This window comes from Lolium rigidum, unplaced genomic scaffold (genome assembly GCF_022539505.1).
Source record: "Lolium rigidum isolate FL_2022 unplaced genomic scaffold, APGP_CSIRO_Lrig_0.1 contig_70191_1, whole genome shotgun sequence".
Taxonomy (NCBI): Eukaryota; Viridiplantae; Streptophyta; class Magnoliopsida; order Poales; family Poaceae; genus Lolium; species Lolium rigidum.
Genome location: NW_025901442.1, coordinates 35,041 through 46,588, shown reverse-complemented (window position 1 = coordinate 46,588; position 11,548 = coordinate 35,041). Strand labels below are relative to the sequence as shown.

General features: G+C 42.7%; 2 protein-coding genes across 2 annotated transcripts; both read right to left on the bottom strand.

Annotated features, from left to right (window-relative positions):
- Positions 1–2,617: 2,617 nt before the first annotated feature.
- Positions 2,618–6,453, bottom strand: LOC124682194. The gene is made up of 3 exons (XM_047216933.1): positions 6,237–6,453; positions 3,238–3,353; positions 2,618–3,133 (listed from the first exon to the last, which is right to left on the bottom strand). The coding sequence occupies exons 1-3, from the start codon at positions 6,360–6,362 to the stop codon at positions 2,716–2,718; spliced, it is 660 nt and encodes a 219-aa protein (XP_047072889.1). The 5' UTR covers positions 6,363–6,453; the 3' UTR covers positions 2,618–2,715.
- A 1,135-nt stretch (positions 6,454–7,588) lies between these two features.
- On the bottom strand, positions 7,589–10,368 carry LOC124682192 (AP-3 complex subunit sigma-like). The gene is made up of 4 exons (XM_047216931.1): positions 9,702–10,368; positions 9,182–9,252; positions 7,979–8,070; positions 7,589–7,879 (listed from the first exon to the last, which is right to left on the bottom strand). The coding sequence occupies exons 1-4, from the start codon at positions 9,820–9,822 to the stop codon at positions 7,813–7,815; spliced, it is 351 nt and encodes a 116-aa protein (XP_047072887.1). The 5' UTR covers positions 9,823–10,368; the 3' UTR covers positions 7,589–7,812.
- Between the last annotated feature and the right edge of the window lie 1,180 nt (positions 10,369–11,548).

The window sequence follows — 11,548 nt, the reverse complement described above, 5'->3', positions numbered from 1 at the left end:
CACGAACGTGGTTGAGCTGGTCGTTGGTGATGCTGGCGCCCCAAGGATCGACGAAGAAGCGGTGGTACTTCTCCAGCGTCAGGGGCCCTCCCCACAGAGGCTTCTTCCAAGGCCCGGCCATGGCCGCCGCTCCTCTCGACTCCCTATCCGCCGCAGATCTTCCTCTCCTCTCCCCTCTCTTCTCTGCTTTGCGAGATGGTTCCTCGTTCTTTGTCTCGGCCAAGGCCGACCCGCCCCCGTGCTTGGTGCAGGCTCGTACGCAACGCAACTCACGTACGCTACCTGCTCGGGTGGGGTGCCTTGCGCGGAAAACGCGCGCAGAGCAGAGAGCAAGGAATTAATGGCGTTCCAGTACGATTGGGCAGCTGCAGGCTTTTTCCGCTTCCTTTTGATCCGATCAGCTCATCGGATCGGAAGGAAGAAAGCCGAGGCCACCTTGTCCTCGTATTAGGGAGACCTGGTCAACGGAACCAATAATTTTTGGATGGATGTGGATTTTGAATTTCGAACTTTTGATCGGGGGCCGGACCAAAATGAAGATAAGCGAGTAAACATGTCCACGATCAAACATTGAGAAAGAGTTAGGGCATCTCCATCTCCAGCGGCATGACAGATTTCAGACATAAGAAATGGACCGCGGATATTTAACAGGTCTCGTTTTGACGCCAAGTGGCCCAACGCATTTTGGTCTGGCCAAGCCATTTTCATTCATTTCTCACCATATTTTCCAAATAACACATAGAAATAGAAAATAAATACTGCAATATAAATAATGTCAAGTTCCTTATTACACCCAATCAACAAATAAAAGACAACTTTCACATGCAAATAAAATCCATAATTAAACAAATAGAATTGCCAAAAATAAAGAAGAACACAATTCATAACTAAACAACTTAAATTCTATGGGATGACTACTTTTCATTCTTCTCAGGCCCTCACAATGCCCACTAATGCTCAATAATATGCTTGGAGATGAGTGGATATGTGGCTATCATAGAGCTTAGTGTGCATATGGAGAAACTCCTCAAACGTTGATTCCTCTCGGGCTGCAACTCGACCAACTCACTCCGAAATTGCCATGCTTGGTCATGGAGGTTGTTGTCACGCTCTTGCTCAACGATCATGTTGTGCATGATCACAAGCGATCATCGCCTCATACATGGTCCGAACATTCCACGTTCCATTCCACGATCTAGCAGGCGATGAACAATAGCCCAACGAGCTTGCATCATAGCAAATGCCCGCTCCACATCTTTCTACAAGCCTCTTGCCTCTAGGCAAACCTCTTCGTTTTCTCTTTTGTAGGATTAAGGACCGCCTTCACTACTATGGTCCGGTCCGATAAATGCCATCAACAAGATAATATGGCTTGGCATATGCATTGATATTGATCCCATAGCTAACCACTCACGGGTTTGGTAAAACCATCACAAATCGTCCATTACGCGGTGGATGAGGAATTCTCCGGTGCGCTGGCCAAGTCAACGCAAATCGGCACTCACATACTCTGTGGGACCCCGATGGCGGCGTCTATGGCTCTATATTTTTTTGTCGCGCCCTTTTGTTTCGACCTGGTTGACGTTTCCCGATCGAGCCATTTATGTTGATGGCTGGTGGGTCCTTGATGTCAGCCTCTCTCGCACAATAAAATGTTTCCTTTGTTAAATTTATTGTTTACTCATGATTTCGGCTTCTCAACTTTTTTTTCTTTCAACCCCTTGGGGTCTGATTGGTTTGCCAACAATGGGGTTTCCCGTATGCAGTAGGCCAAAATTCGACCGTTTGGAAGCCTAGCTCGCACCAAAATGTTGCATAACACGGGGTTTAAAGCAGACCAAAAGTTGAACCGAGAGGAACAGTCGATTTAGCCTGTTTTTCGAGAGACATGTCCTGCTGAGCGCCGCACGGTTACTATTTTGAAAGCATACACCCTTACTCTGCACCCTAATCCCCTCACCTCCCAACCGGCACTCTCATCTCCTTCGGTTTCTCCATTGCCGCATGAGCTCGAGTCGAGTAATAAAGACAGTTGCCACCAACACTTTTTTGTACTGGTGAAAATCCTAGGCAGGACCAGGCCAAGATTGCATGTTGGCCGGGCAAGTCTCCTCCAAAATATGTGATTTAGGCTAGAGTCTGGATGGGCCAGGCTTTTCCACATTTCAGGGTGATCTCTAGGCCCGACGGTTGGATCAGGCTCGGGCCTATATTTCTAGCTTAGGGCTTTTTTAGGCCTGGCCTGGCCCAAATTTTGCCCAGGTATAGTTTCATGACTCAAGATTCATATGAACAACTACGCCTCTCAAGCAACAAATATGAATCCAGTTCACCCTACAGTTCATATGCACTCATGATTCATGGGCTTCAGTTCACCCTACAGAACTAAACATAACTCATTGGCTTTAAACAGAATCCATTTTACTTGCAGACGTGCATATTTGCTGCTTCAGTCATTAGATAGATAAACAAATAGGCACCACTCTCAAGAAGTAAATTAACACGATCCGAAGACGACGCGCATGTTCAAGTCATCATTGGGGAAACCATTTAGTCTATTGATAGTCTTCTGATTAATACTCCGTACAACAAAAGCTAAAGCTAAGGGCTGGCATGAACATGGCTACATACACCTCTCAAGCAGCAAACATGAAATCTTCCCCCAACATTGCTGCCAAAGAAACACCGGCACTGTCATAGGAGATCGCAAGACTATTAACCAAATCCCGGAGGCACATCAGGATCCTCATCGTCGGCATCCCCCAAACTACCAGCATCGACTGGCTTATCCTCACTTGGTTTCGCATGGGAATGATTCTCCCCATTCAAAGGCTGGTCCAGCTTTACCATGCTGTTGCTGCTCTGATGGTTACTGAAACCAAACCCTGGTGGTGCCTCTGGATCATCATCTTCTTCTTCCGGCTTGGCTGTAACAGAGGTTGAGGCTTTTGGTGGCGAGACTTGCTCCTCTTTGTCATTTCTCTTCAGCTTCTTGGACGAAGGGCCAGCATCCTGTTGCTGTTCAGGGTTCATTATCCTGTTGAAGATAACTTCCACTGTTCCTCGGATATCTGTTTCTTTCGACTGGATGACACTCCATACCTCGTCTGAGATTTGGCCCATTATTTTGCTCCTAATATGGAAATGCAGCATAGCAGAGTACAGATAAGTTGCTGATATCTAGTACACAGTGGTAACAAGTGCAAATGTTTGAAGGAGAAAGAAGGCCCGGCTTACCCAACATCCTGAAAAATTGCATCAGAGAGTTCTTTTAATTTAAACTTTTCAGACCCATCTTCACTAAGTACCGTTGACTGCTTGACTTCTGCGATTATGTTGTTGCGCAGCACCTCCTGCAAAATAACTTGCCATTAGAACTGCTCAGCGTTAAGTTCTTATCTGCCGGTGTGGTATTAGGCCACATTCCGCAAATCAGGACAGTATCAAGCTAACATTTTTTGGTTGCTAACATTTTTTGCAGGCCATGTAATACTCTCATTCAACTTGGTGCAGCATAACAATTATAAGCAGATTTCATATACTAGGGTATTAATCCTGCACAGAAACTGTCATTAAGGTGGAATCCACGGCATATGTTAAAATGCAAAATGAGACTAAAAGTACAACGACACATGGTCAAGAACCCTGCGGTTGAGTTGAAGCATGGCAAGATTGATTAACTTACAAAACGAAAAACCAGATAACATCTAACTCAGAACCAGGAAACCTCTAGTATAGTGTACGTTACTAGCAAGGAAAGAGACCCTAATCAGATAATGAAAGAGTCAATGCCACTGGAACAAAGTTTGAGATGAAGTTGAGCACCTAGAAATCAGCTTATCCAACATGACTGGCTGATAAATGAGCAAAGGGCATCAGTTGACTATTAGTCGCCGCATTGTTGTACTCCGTCCGATCCGGAAAAAATTTCAGACAGGATATTTTGCAAAAAACACCTTACCGTTTCTTTACCCTCAACCCGCACTCCACACTCTATGCTCTGGCCCGCAGTCCCATCAACCAGGCTGGCGTGTTGTTCCTTCGGCGTACGTACGTGTGACCAGGCATGCAGTTAATTAATTAGAGCTTTACTTTGCCTGGAACAATGGAGAGACAACGCGCGTGTGACGCGGACGCACAGGTGTCTTTCTTTTCTTGAATTTACAAGGATTTAAATGTAAAACTTATTTGTATAAGGCTACCGACACTATTTTAGGATCGGAGGGAGTATCAAAAGAAGAGTACATTATAATTGTGCAATGTGACCAGACCATTGCAATGTATTGAACTAGTAACTGCTAACGATGATATCAGTTATTCCTCAAAACTGGATTGATCAATAAAACTATCAAACTATTCCTCAAAACTAGATTGATCACTGAAATTGACATCAACTACTACAAACTATATCGATCAATGAAATTTAAGTGCTATGCTAGCTTCTGTTGCTTTTGACCACCCTGCATGTCAAATGAGCTTATCCAGACAATCAATGACAATGATGGCTGTAGTTTGATTGTCTATCTCTACTTATAGGGGATGAACCAGACTGATAACAACTACTACATCTAGATGTGATAAGCTTACTGGATATTCAAAGCAAAGCGCTGGTTCTAGCTTTTCCCTACTTATCATTAATTTCCATTTCAGCCTAATTCAAATCAATCTTCAAATGGGAATCGGGCAATCAGCAAGACAGCAACAACTTTCTATGTGATGGTAATAGGTACGTTACCACCTTGTAGTTATTTTTTTCCAAATGTGTAATTCATTTTTAGTTCCCCATCAACGCTGCACACACCATCTGTACAAGTAGAGCCTAACGTTCCCATAGTCCCAATATGAGTATATGACAAAACCATTGGTCTCTCACAGGAAATTAAATAAGAGATAAATGATGTACCGGTTTACAGACCTTTTTTTTCACAAACCTGTGCTTAATTTTCACATCCTCGGGCCTCAAGCAGTGTTACATGGTTATCCATGCCCTTTTATTGCCGAATCAGACATACCAAATTCGTGAAATTATCAAATTCCAAATGTTATTTGCTGTGTCCAACAAAAAACTTATCAAATCGGAAACCTGAATCCGAGTCAGATACGGACACCCATGCCTATGTCCGAGTAACATAGACAGCCGTCAACGTTTCATATGGATGACAAGTCTGAAGTTATGTAGATTCGAAGCCAATCTTTGTTCGGACTGCATGAGTTTTAGAAGTTGTTCCATGTGGAATTGTGGATTCCACATTTTTTAGAGAAAAGGGCTCCCCCCGGTTACATTGAAACCCAACCACAGTGACATAGTTTTACAGCGCAAATGAGCCACATTTGAAGAATGTGGACTGGAAACTTCTAAAACAGAGAAAAGGAGTCTAACAGCAAAAATCAAAATCGAGTTCTGCTTCAATCCACACTTAGTTCCTTACATTTGAGTCTAACAGCTAAAAGAGTCTAACAGCGCAAATGAGCCACATTTGAAGAATGTGGATTCCACATTAGTTCCTCACATTCCCTTTGCGCCATGGAATGGAGTTCCGCTTCAATCCAATACAACCAAGATCGAGTTCATGGTGCAAATGACCTTTGTGTGTGCGTGTGTTTTCGCCTTACAAAATAGTACTCCGTATTAGTTATCCCTACTAATGATGATGTGACTACTGTTAAAGATCAAGCAACACCTATAGGCAAGTTCTTGGCTGATACTCATCAACCAGAAAAGATCAAATAAAACCAATGCAGAACGAGCTCCATTCTATCAGCACTGCTGCCTATTCCAATTTCCAAACATCAAAATATTAATGAGTCAGGTAATAGCGCTCCACTGGAGAAATTCCCATTCCAAGCTTCCTTGGACGATTTGTGCAAAACTCCAAGAACCCAAAAATAATATTTTCAATACCAACACAACCCTCGAGCAACTGTCAACATGAAACATAGAAAACGCACGATCGCCTCAATTCACATCTATGGTTCAATTAAAATCGATCCCTCTGGGGCAAATCATACCACAGAACAGAAAGGAATCGAACCAATGCAGAACGATTTCAACTCTATGGGCAATGCACTCACATATAGTACAAACATAAAGGGTAATGAATCAGGTAGTAATAAAGCTCCACGGGGGAATTCCATTTCGCCACATCGAGGCTCCATCGTGAAGGAGCAACCACATCGGAATCGGATCGCTAAGACAAAGAAATTTGGGGGAGATGGGAGATGGAGCACGTGCTTACGTTGTCCTTGACCTTGCGGATGATGGCGCGGCGGAGGGCGTCGAAGTCGCCGTCGTCCTTGAGGCGCCCCACCACTTCCGCCGCAGTCGGCTGCCGCCGCATGTCGTAGCCGCCGAGGTCGGCCATGGGGGCGGGGGAGAGGAGCGGCTCCTCACCTCAAACCCTAGCGAGAGAGAAATCTGAGCTCTAGAAATATCGGAATTTGCAAGCACGAGTAATATGCTGGTCTGGACTCGTGACGATGATGTTTAGTTCTGTGCTTGTAGGTTCGAATATTACAGGATCGTAAATTTTGTTCATGTAATTTGCACTTCAAATCAGTAGGTTAGTTTCTGAAAGTTTAGGAAATTTTCTACACAAACACCTTAATTTCCAAAGCTGAAGGTAGAGGATTTCCATAGCACTTGGTGACCAACTTATAGACTCAAACTAGAGAACGAGCTCACGATGATTTTCACTTCAGAGAACTTCCATGTTAAAATCCTTCATTTTTCTTGCCTTTTATTACCAGGTGGAGGTTTACCCCTGTCGGTTGTAATAACAAACCTGAAATCTGTGACTTCGGCTGCTATATTGAAAGCTAGGGGAGGGGGCGACCCGGACGAATGGAACATGGGTGCTCGCGCACCCATTTACGAAAATTTCAAAAAAATGCTATTTAAAAATTTCAAAAAAATGTGAAGTAAAATTTTGCATGTACATATTATGTTGATACTTACTCGTGTGAGTTTTCACGAAAAAATACCATTGGGTGTGGCCTGCATAAAAATGACAAAATGTCCAAATAAGAATAGTGAACAGGAATTTGTACTATTCACAGGAATAGGAATTTGCATTTTGTCATTTTAGTGTAGATCACACAAAATGGTATTTTTCTGTGAAAACACACACGAGTAAGTATCAACATAATATCTACATGCAAAAATTTACTTCACATTTTTGGAAACTTTAAAATAGCATTTTTTGAACTTTTCGTAAATGGGTGCGCGCGCACCCAGGTTCCATTCACCATTTTCGGCCCTTTATTAAAAAAACCTTTATTTTAGTAGATTTTTTAATATCAGTCTATGCAAACCTTTGATCCTCGCCATTTCTTAGTCAACTTTCATACAATGACATTGCAAGTAACTGGGACGTCATGGATGCTGCGAACCACTGTCAGCACCAAAACTGAGATGATGAGGTGAAATGTTGTAATGGTGCAACGGATATATGGTAAAATGATCAGGCAATGCTGTTTGTCGAATTAATTCCGAGACAGAAACATGTTTCCAATGGAAAACAGAGTTACACACCAAAAGAAGAGCATATAGCACTGCATTCATACATCATCAGACAATAAAAGTGTCTTTCTAAAGATGCAGCATGCACGGCGTGCGTCACATTTCTGGTTACAACTTACAACTCTTGGGTGGGAGACAGTAAGATATGTATGTCAGCCAATAAGTTTTCATGTCGAATAGCAGATGCTCAAGACTTCAGAGAACTGACAGGCCACTGGAGATAAATTCGAACACCAATCTGATTTCTTCTGGTAAGGTCCTACGAATTCTGTCCTGAAAATGACTGGAAAAAATCAGCGGCTGAAGCGCTGCGAAATCGACTTTGGTATGAGGCTTGTCGTGCTTGATTGTTTCTCCAACCTGTGTCAAGTAGCGAGCAACATTGTTAGAATTGCACTAAAGAATAAAAACGGGACATGGGAGGGTGAGGGCAGAAAGGATCGATCGAGGAGTAAGAACCTCGCAATCTCTTCTACAGATCTCATTATTTCCTCTGAACTTGTTTCAATCACTTGTCCTCCCAGTATCATTTCATCCAAAACTGCGTGCAGCTGCATTTAATATTACAATTAGCCGAGGAAGAATGGTGGTTATTCGTAAGTAGTACTGCGCTCATCAGTCATCACTATGACAGGAGAAAAGACTGCTGGGATGAACAACTGGAGTTTTGTCTGATCAGAAAAAAATTGTGCATATCTACACACACACACACTTCCATCAATTAAAGGATGCAAACACTACAGCAAGAATGGGATTGAGGGTAGTAGCATCATAGGAATCAGCAGGTTTTGGAGTTCTTATGGACCAAAAGCATCCCTAGCTTTCCTTTTCCTTAAAAAAATCTCAATAATCAACTATCACCATTGCTTAGTAACGAATGTCACTGGTCTTCTGTTTAAAGATCAATAGGGTTGGCTCTTTCTCTATTTTCCTTCAAGCTCTCTTCCAGTGGAACACTGGACATTAATGATTAAATTACAGTTATGTCATTGTTGCTAAGATCTAGAGAAGACTAGGTATTACATCTATCAATGTTTCCTAACTTGTATTTCAAACTGAATCGTGCTTAAGACACCACTTCAACTGTGTTTTTGATTCTTTGTTCATATGCAAGTACTTCGGTGGGCCACTAGCATGACTTCACAACATATACCTTTATCAAGAAAGTGCTTCAATTTTCAACTCTGATAAATTGATCAGTAGTGGATAATGAAATAGAAATGCAGACTTAAGAGCATATACTTGGCCAGAAAATGCTTCTTGGAATTTCCCCTGTGAGAATTTGGTCGGTAGTGGATAATGAAATAGATATGCAGACCTTAAAAAGCATATACTTAGCCAGAAAATGCTTCTTGGAATGTCAACTATGATAATTTGGTTGGCAGCAGATAATGAAATAGATATGCAACAAGCTGTAATGTGAATCTTATTATATTTAAGTTTTTGTTGCATTGCGCACTCGGATATGATCCATGTGCCAAAAACATATTACATGCAGCAAATCAACGATCATAATAAACCAATGCTACATGGTGTGAACTTTGTTTATTTTTATTATAGTAGCGTATTTTCTTTTTGCGGGGAACAGAAATTGCTGCTTTCGTTGAGAGAATCATAGTAGTGACTATCCAGATTAAATATCAAATAAGAGAATCATGGTACCTTGTTGAAGTTAAATACAATGTCAAGCTCGCAGACATTCTTGAAGCATCTATTCAATGTTTCAACAAATACTGTGACAAGATAACGCTTCTTAAGATTAGTTGATGACCTCAAAGAGTTGATAAGAAGATCTTAAAGTGACAGAAACAGGAGAACAATGATAAGTACTTCACCAAGCATTAGATGGACAAAAGAATGCATGCTAATAATGTGCTAGTGCGGTGACATGCATAAGTGTTTAGCAAGAATCAGAATTTGAATAGAAAATACTGAACAGAGAAATGTAATCAAATTGTATATCAATATTGAATACTGAAAGAACCATGGTAATAAGACAAACATCCATGAGAGGCAGTAGACTGGGATTGTACCAAAACATGTGAAATAATGTGTAGCATGATAACACACTCAACATATTTCGTCCCGAAAGTATATCTGTGAAGCCTTATCTTTCATTGCACATGCGCCTATCAGTCGTAGTAACTGAAGAAACAAGTGTGCTGATAAGGGTTTAGGCTACCTTGTACAAGGTCGAGCATAGCAAGCTCATTCTCAGAGCTGTCAAATACAAAAACGAAGTATAGTGTCGCCAAATGCTTGTAGACCAGTTTTGTCCCCTGTGAAGAGAAAAAGGAGATCATGCGTCTTTTTACCCTTCTTACAACTTATTGGAGGTCAAATAGTCACAAGGTTAGTCAGATAATTTAAGTTTTGTCCTCACAAAAGTTTAATCGAAGTACCAATTTAATCTTACAATTGATTAATTGTTTGCAGCAACACATGCTAAATAGTTGTTTGGTGCTCTCATTTAAAGAGTTTTCTGAAGCATTTGCATACATGCTTAGTAGTCAGCAGTAGGACAGCTTGCACGCAGATTGACTAGTGAGATAGCAAGTTAGGTTACAACCAATTGCCTTCCAGGGAAGAATGTTCCAATTTCCCTTGTTCACTGCTCGAATTTGCATGTCATTTCTCCCTTTTTGCACAAGATTTACTACTGGATTAGATTAGACAGGGATAGCCTGAGAGGGTGCATTACCGGTCCAAAGATTGCATCGGTCTCAACGAAATTGCTCACACCCTCCGGCCTCACAGACAGCACTGCAAGAAGAGACTCGGCAGCTCAAGCACACTATACAAATGGTGAAAAGAACAGGGAAGCGAATCTAGTGTACACTGAAAGATGCTGCGGACGAGCTCCTGGTGCCTCTCGGGGTCCTGCATCCACAATTTAATCCATGAACACAGAGAAAACAAAGAACAGGGCTTAGTCGCTAAGACATCTCATCAAGCACATAATTGATTTATGGCAGAAGTGGTTCCAGAACTGGGTGGGGAAATTGGCCGAGCACGTGATGGGCGGTTGAAGAGGAGAGAGGGCGTGAACATAAAGAGGAAGAAGGAGAGAGGAGAAAGGGGCGGAGGATAGAGAAGGTTCGGGACCTGGAAGTTGTAGAATTTGAGGAGGCGGGGCTTTCCCAGAGTACTGATGACCATCACCGCTTGGATCATGGTCGCCGAAGAAAGAAGAAGAAAGAAGAGGAGGAGCCGGGAGAGATCGGGTCAGCCTTGCAGGGACAATAGGGCATAATCATAGAGAATTGCCGAAGTAACAAGTAATTTCAGAAAACAAAAGGTAAGTAACAAAATAAGAAATTTAATTCAACAAGGGCGCCTGTAGCTCAGTGGATAAAGCGTTTTCACCCAATTCCCACTTTTTCAAAGTCCTTGTTTTCTAAGGCCTTCTTTACTACACCTAGAGTATTTCCAAATTCCTAAGGCCTTGTTCTTAAGGTATTTATGGGGATGAGAGGGGATTATTTCGTATCCGGAAAATCCGCTGATCGTATCCCTCATCCCCTCCCATCCCCACATTTTTCTAAATCAAAAACTCTCCATCATACTAGTGTATTTTTGGGGAAGGGTATTTCGGGGATTGGGTGAACACCAAATCCTCCCATCCCATACCATTGGGAAGAAAATACGAGAGAAGTAAACAAGGCCTAGGGTTGGGGATGGGAGGTGATTTGGCAAACCTCTGCTTTCATCCAATCACCACTTTTTCCAAGAATTTCTCACATTTTCCTAACCCCTCCATGGTCGCGGTATGGCCGCCTCCGCGTACTGTTGCGCCACCTCCACCTCAACGTTGGTGCGTCGTTCAGAGCGCGGCACGGGAGGTGGTCGCAGTGGCCTAGGCACGGGTGCGTGGAAGAAACGGTTGTCGCCGCTGCCGTCATAGCCTGAGCTGTCTGCCTCATGGTCGTTGCGGGCGGGGCGAAACCAGCGGTGTCCCTTCGCCATTGGTACCGCGCGAGAAGCTTCAGAGGGTTTGGACTAGGGTTTTCGGAGAGCAGTGGACAGGCC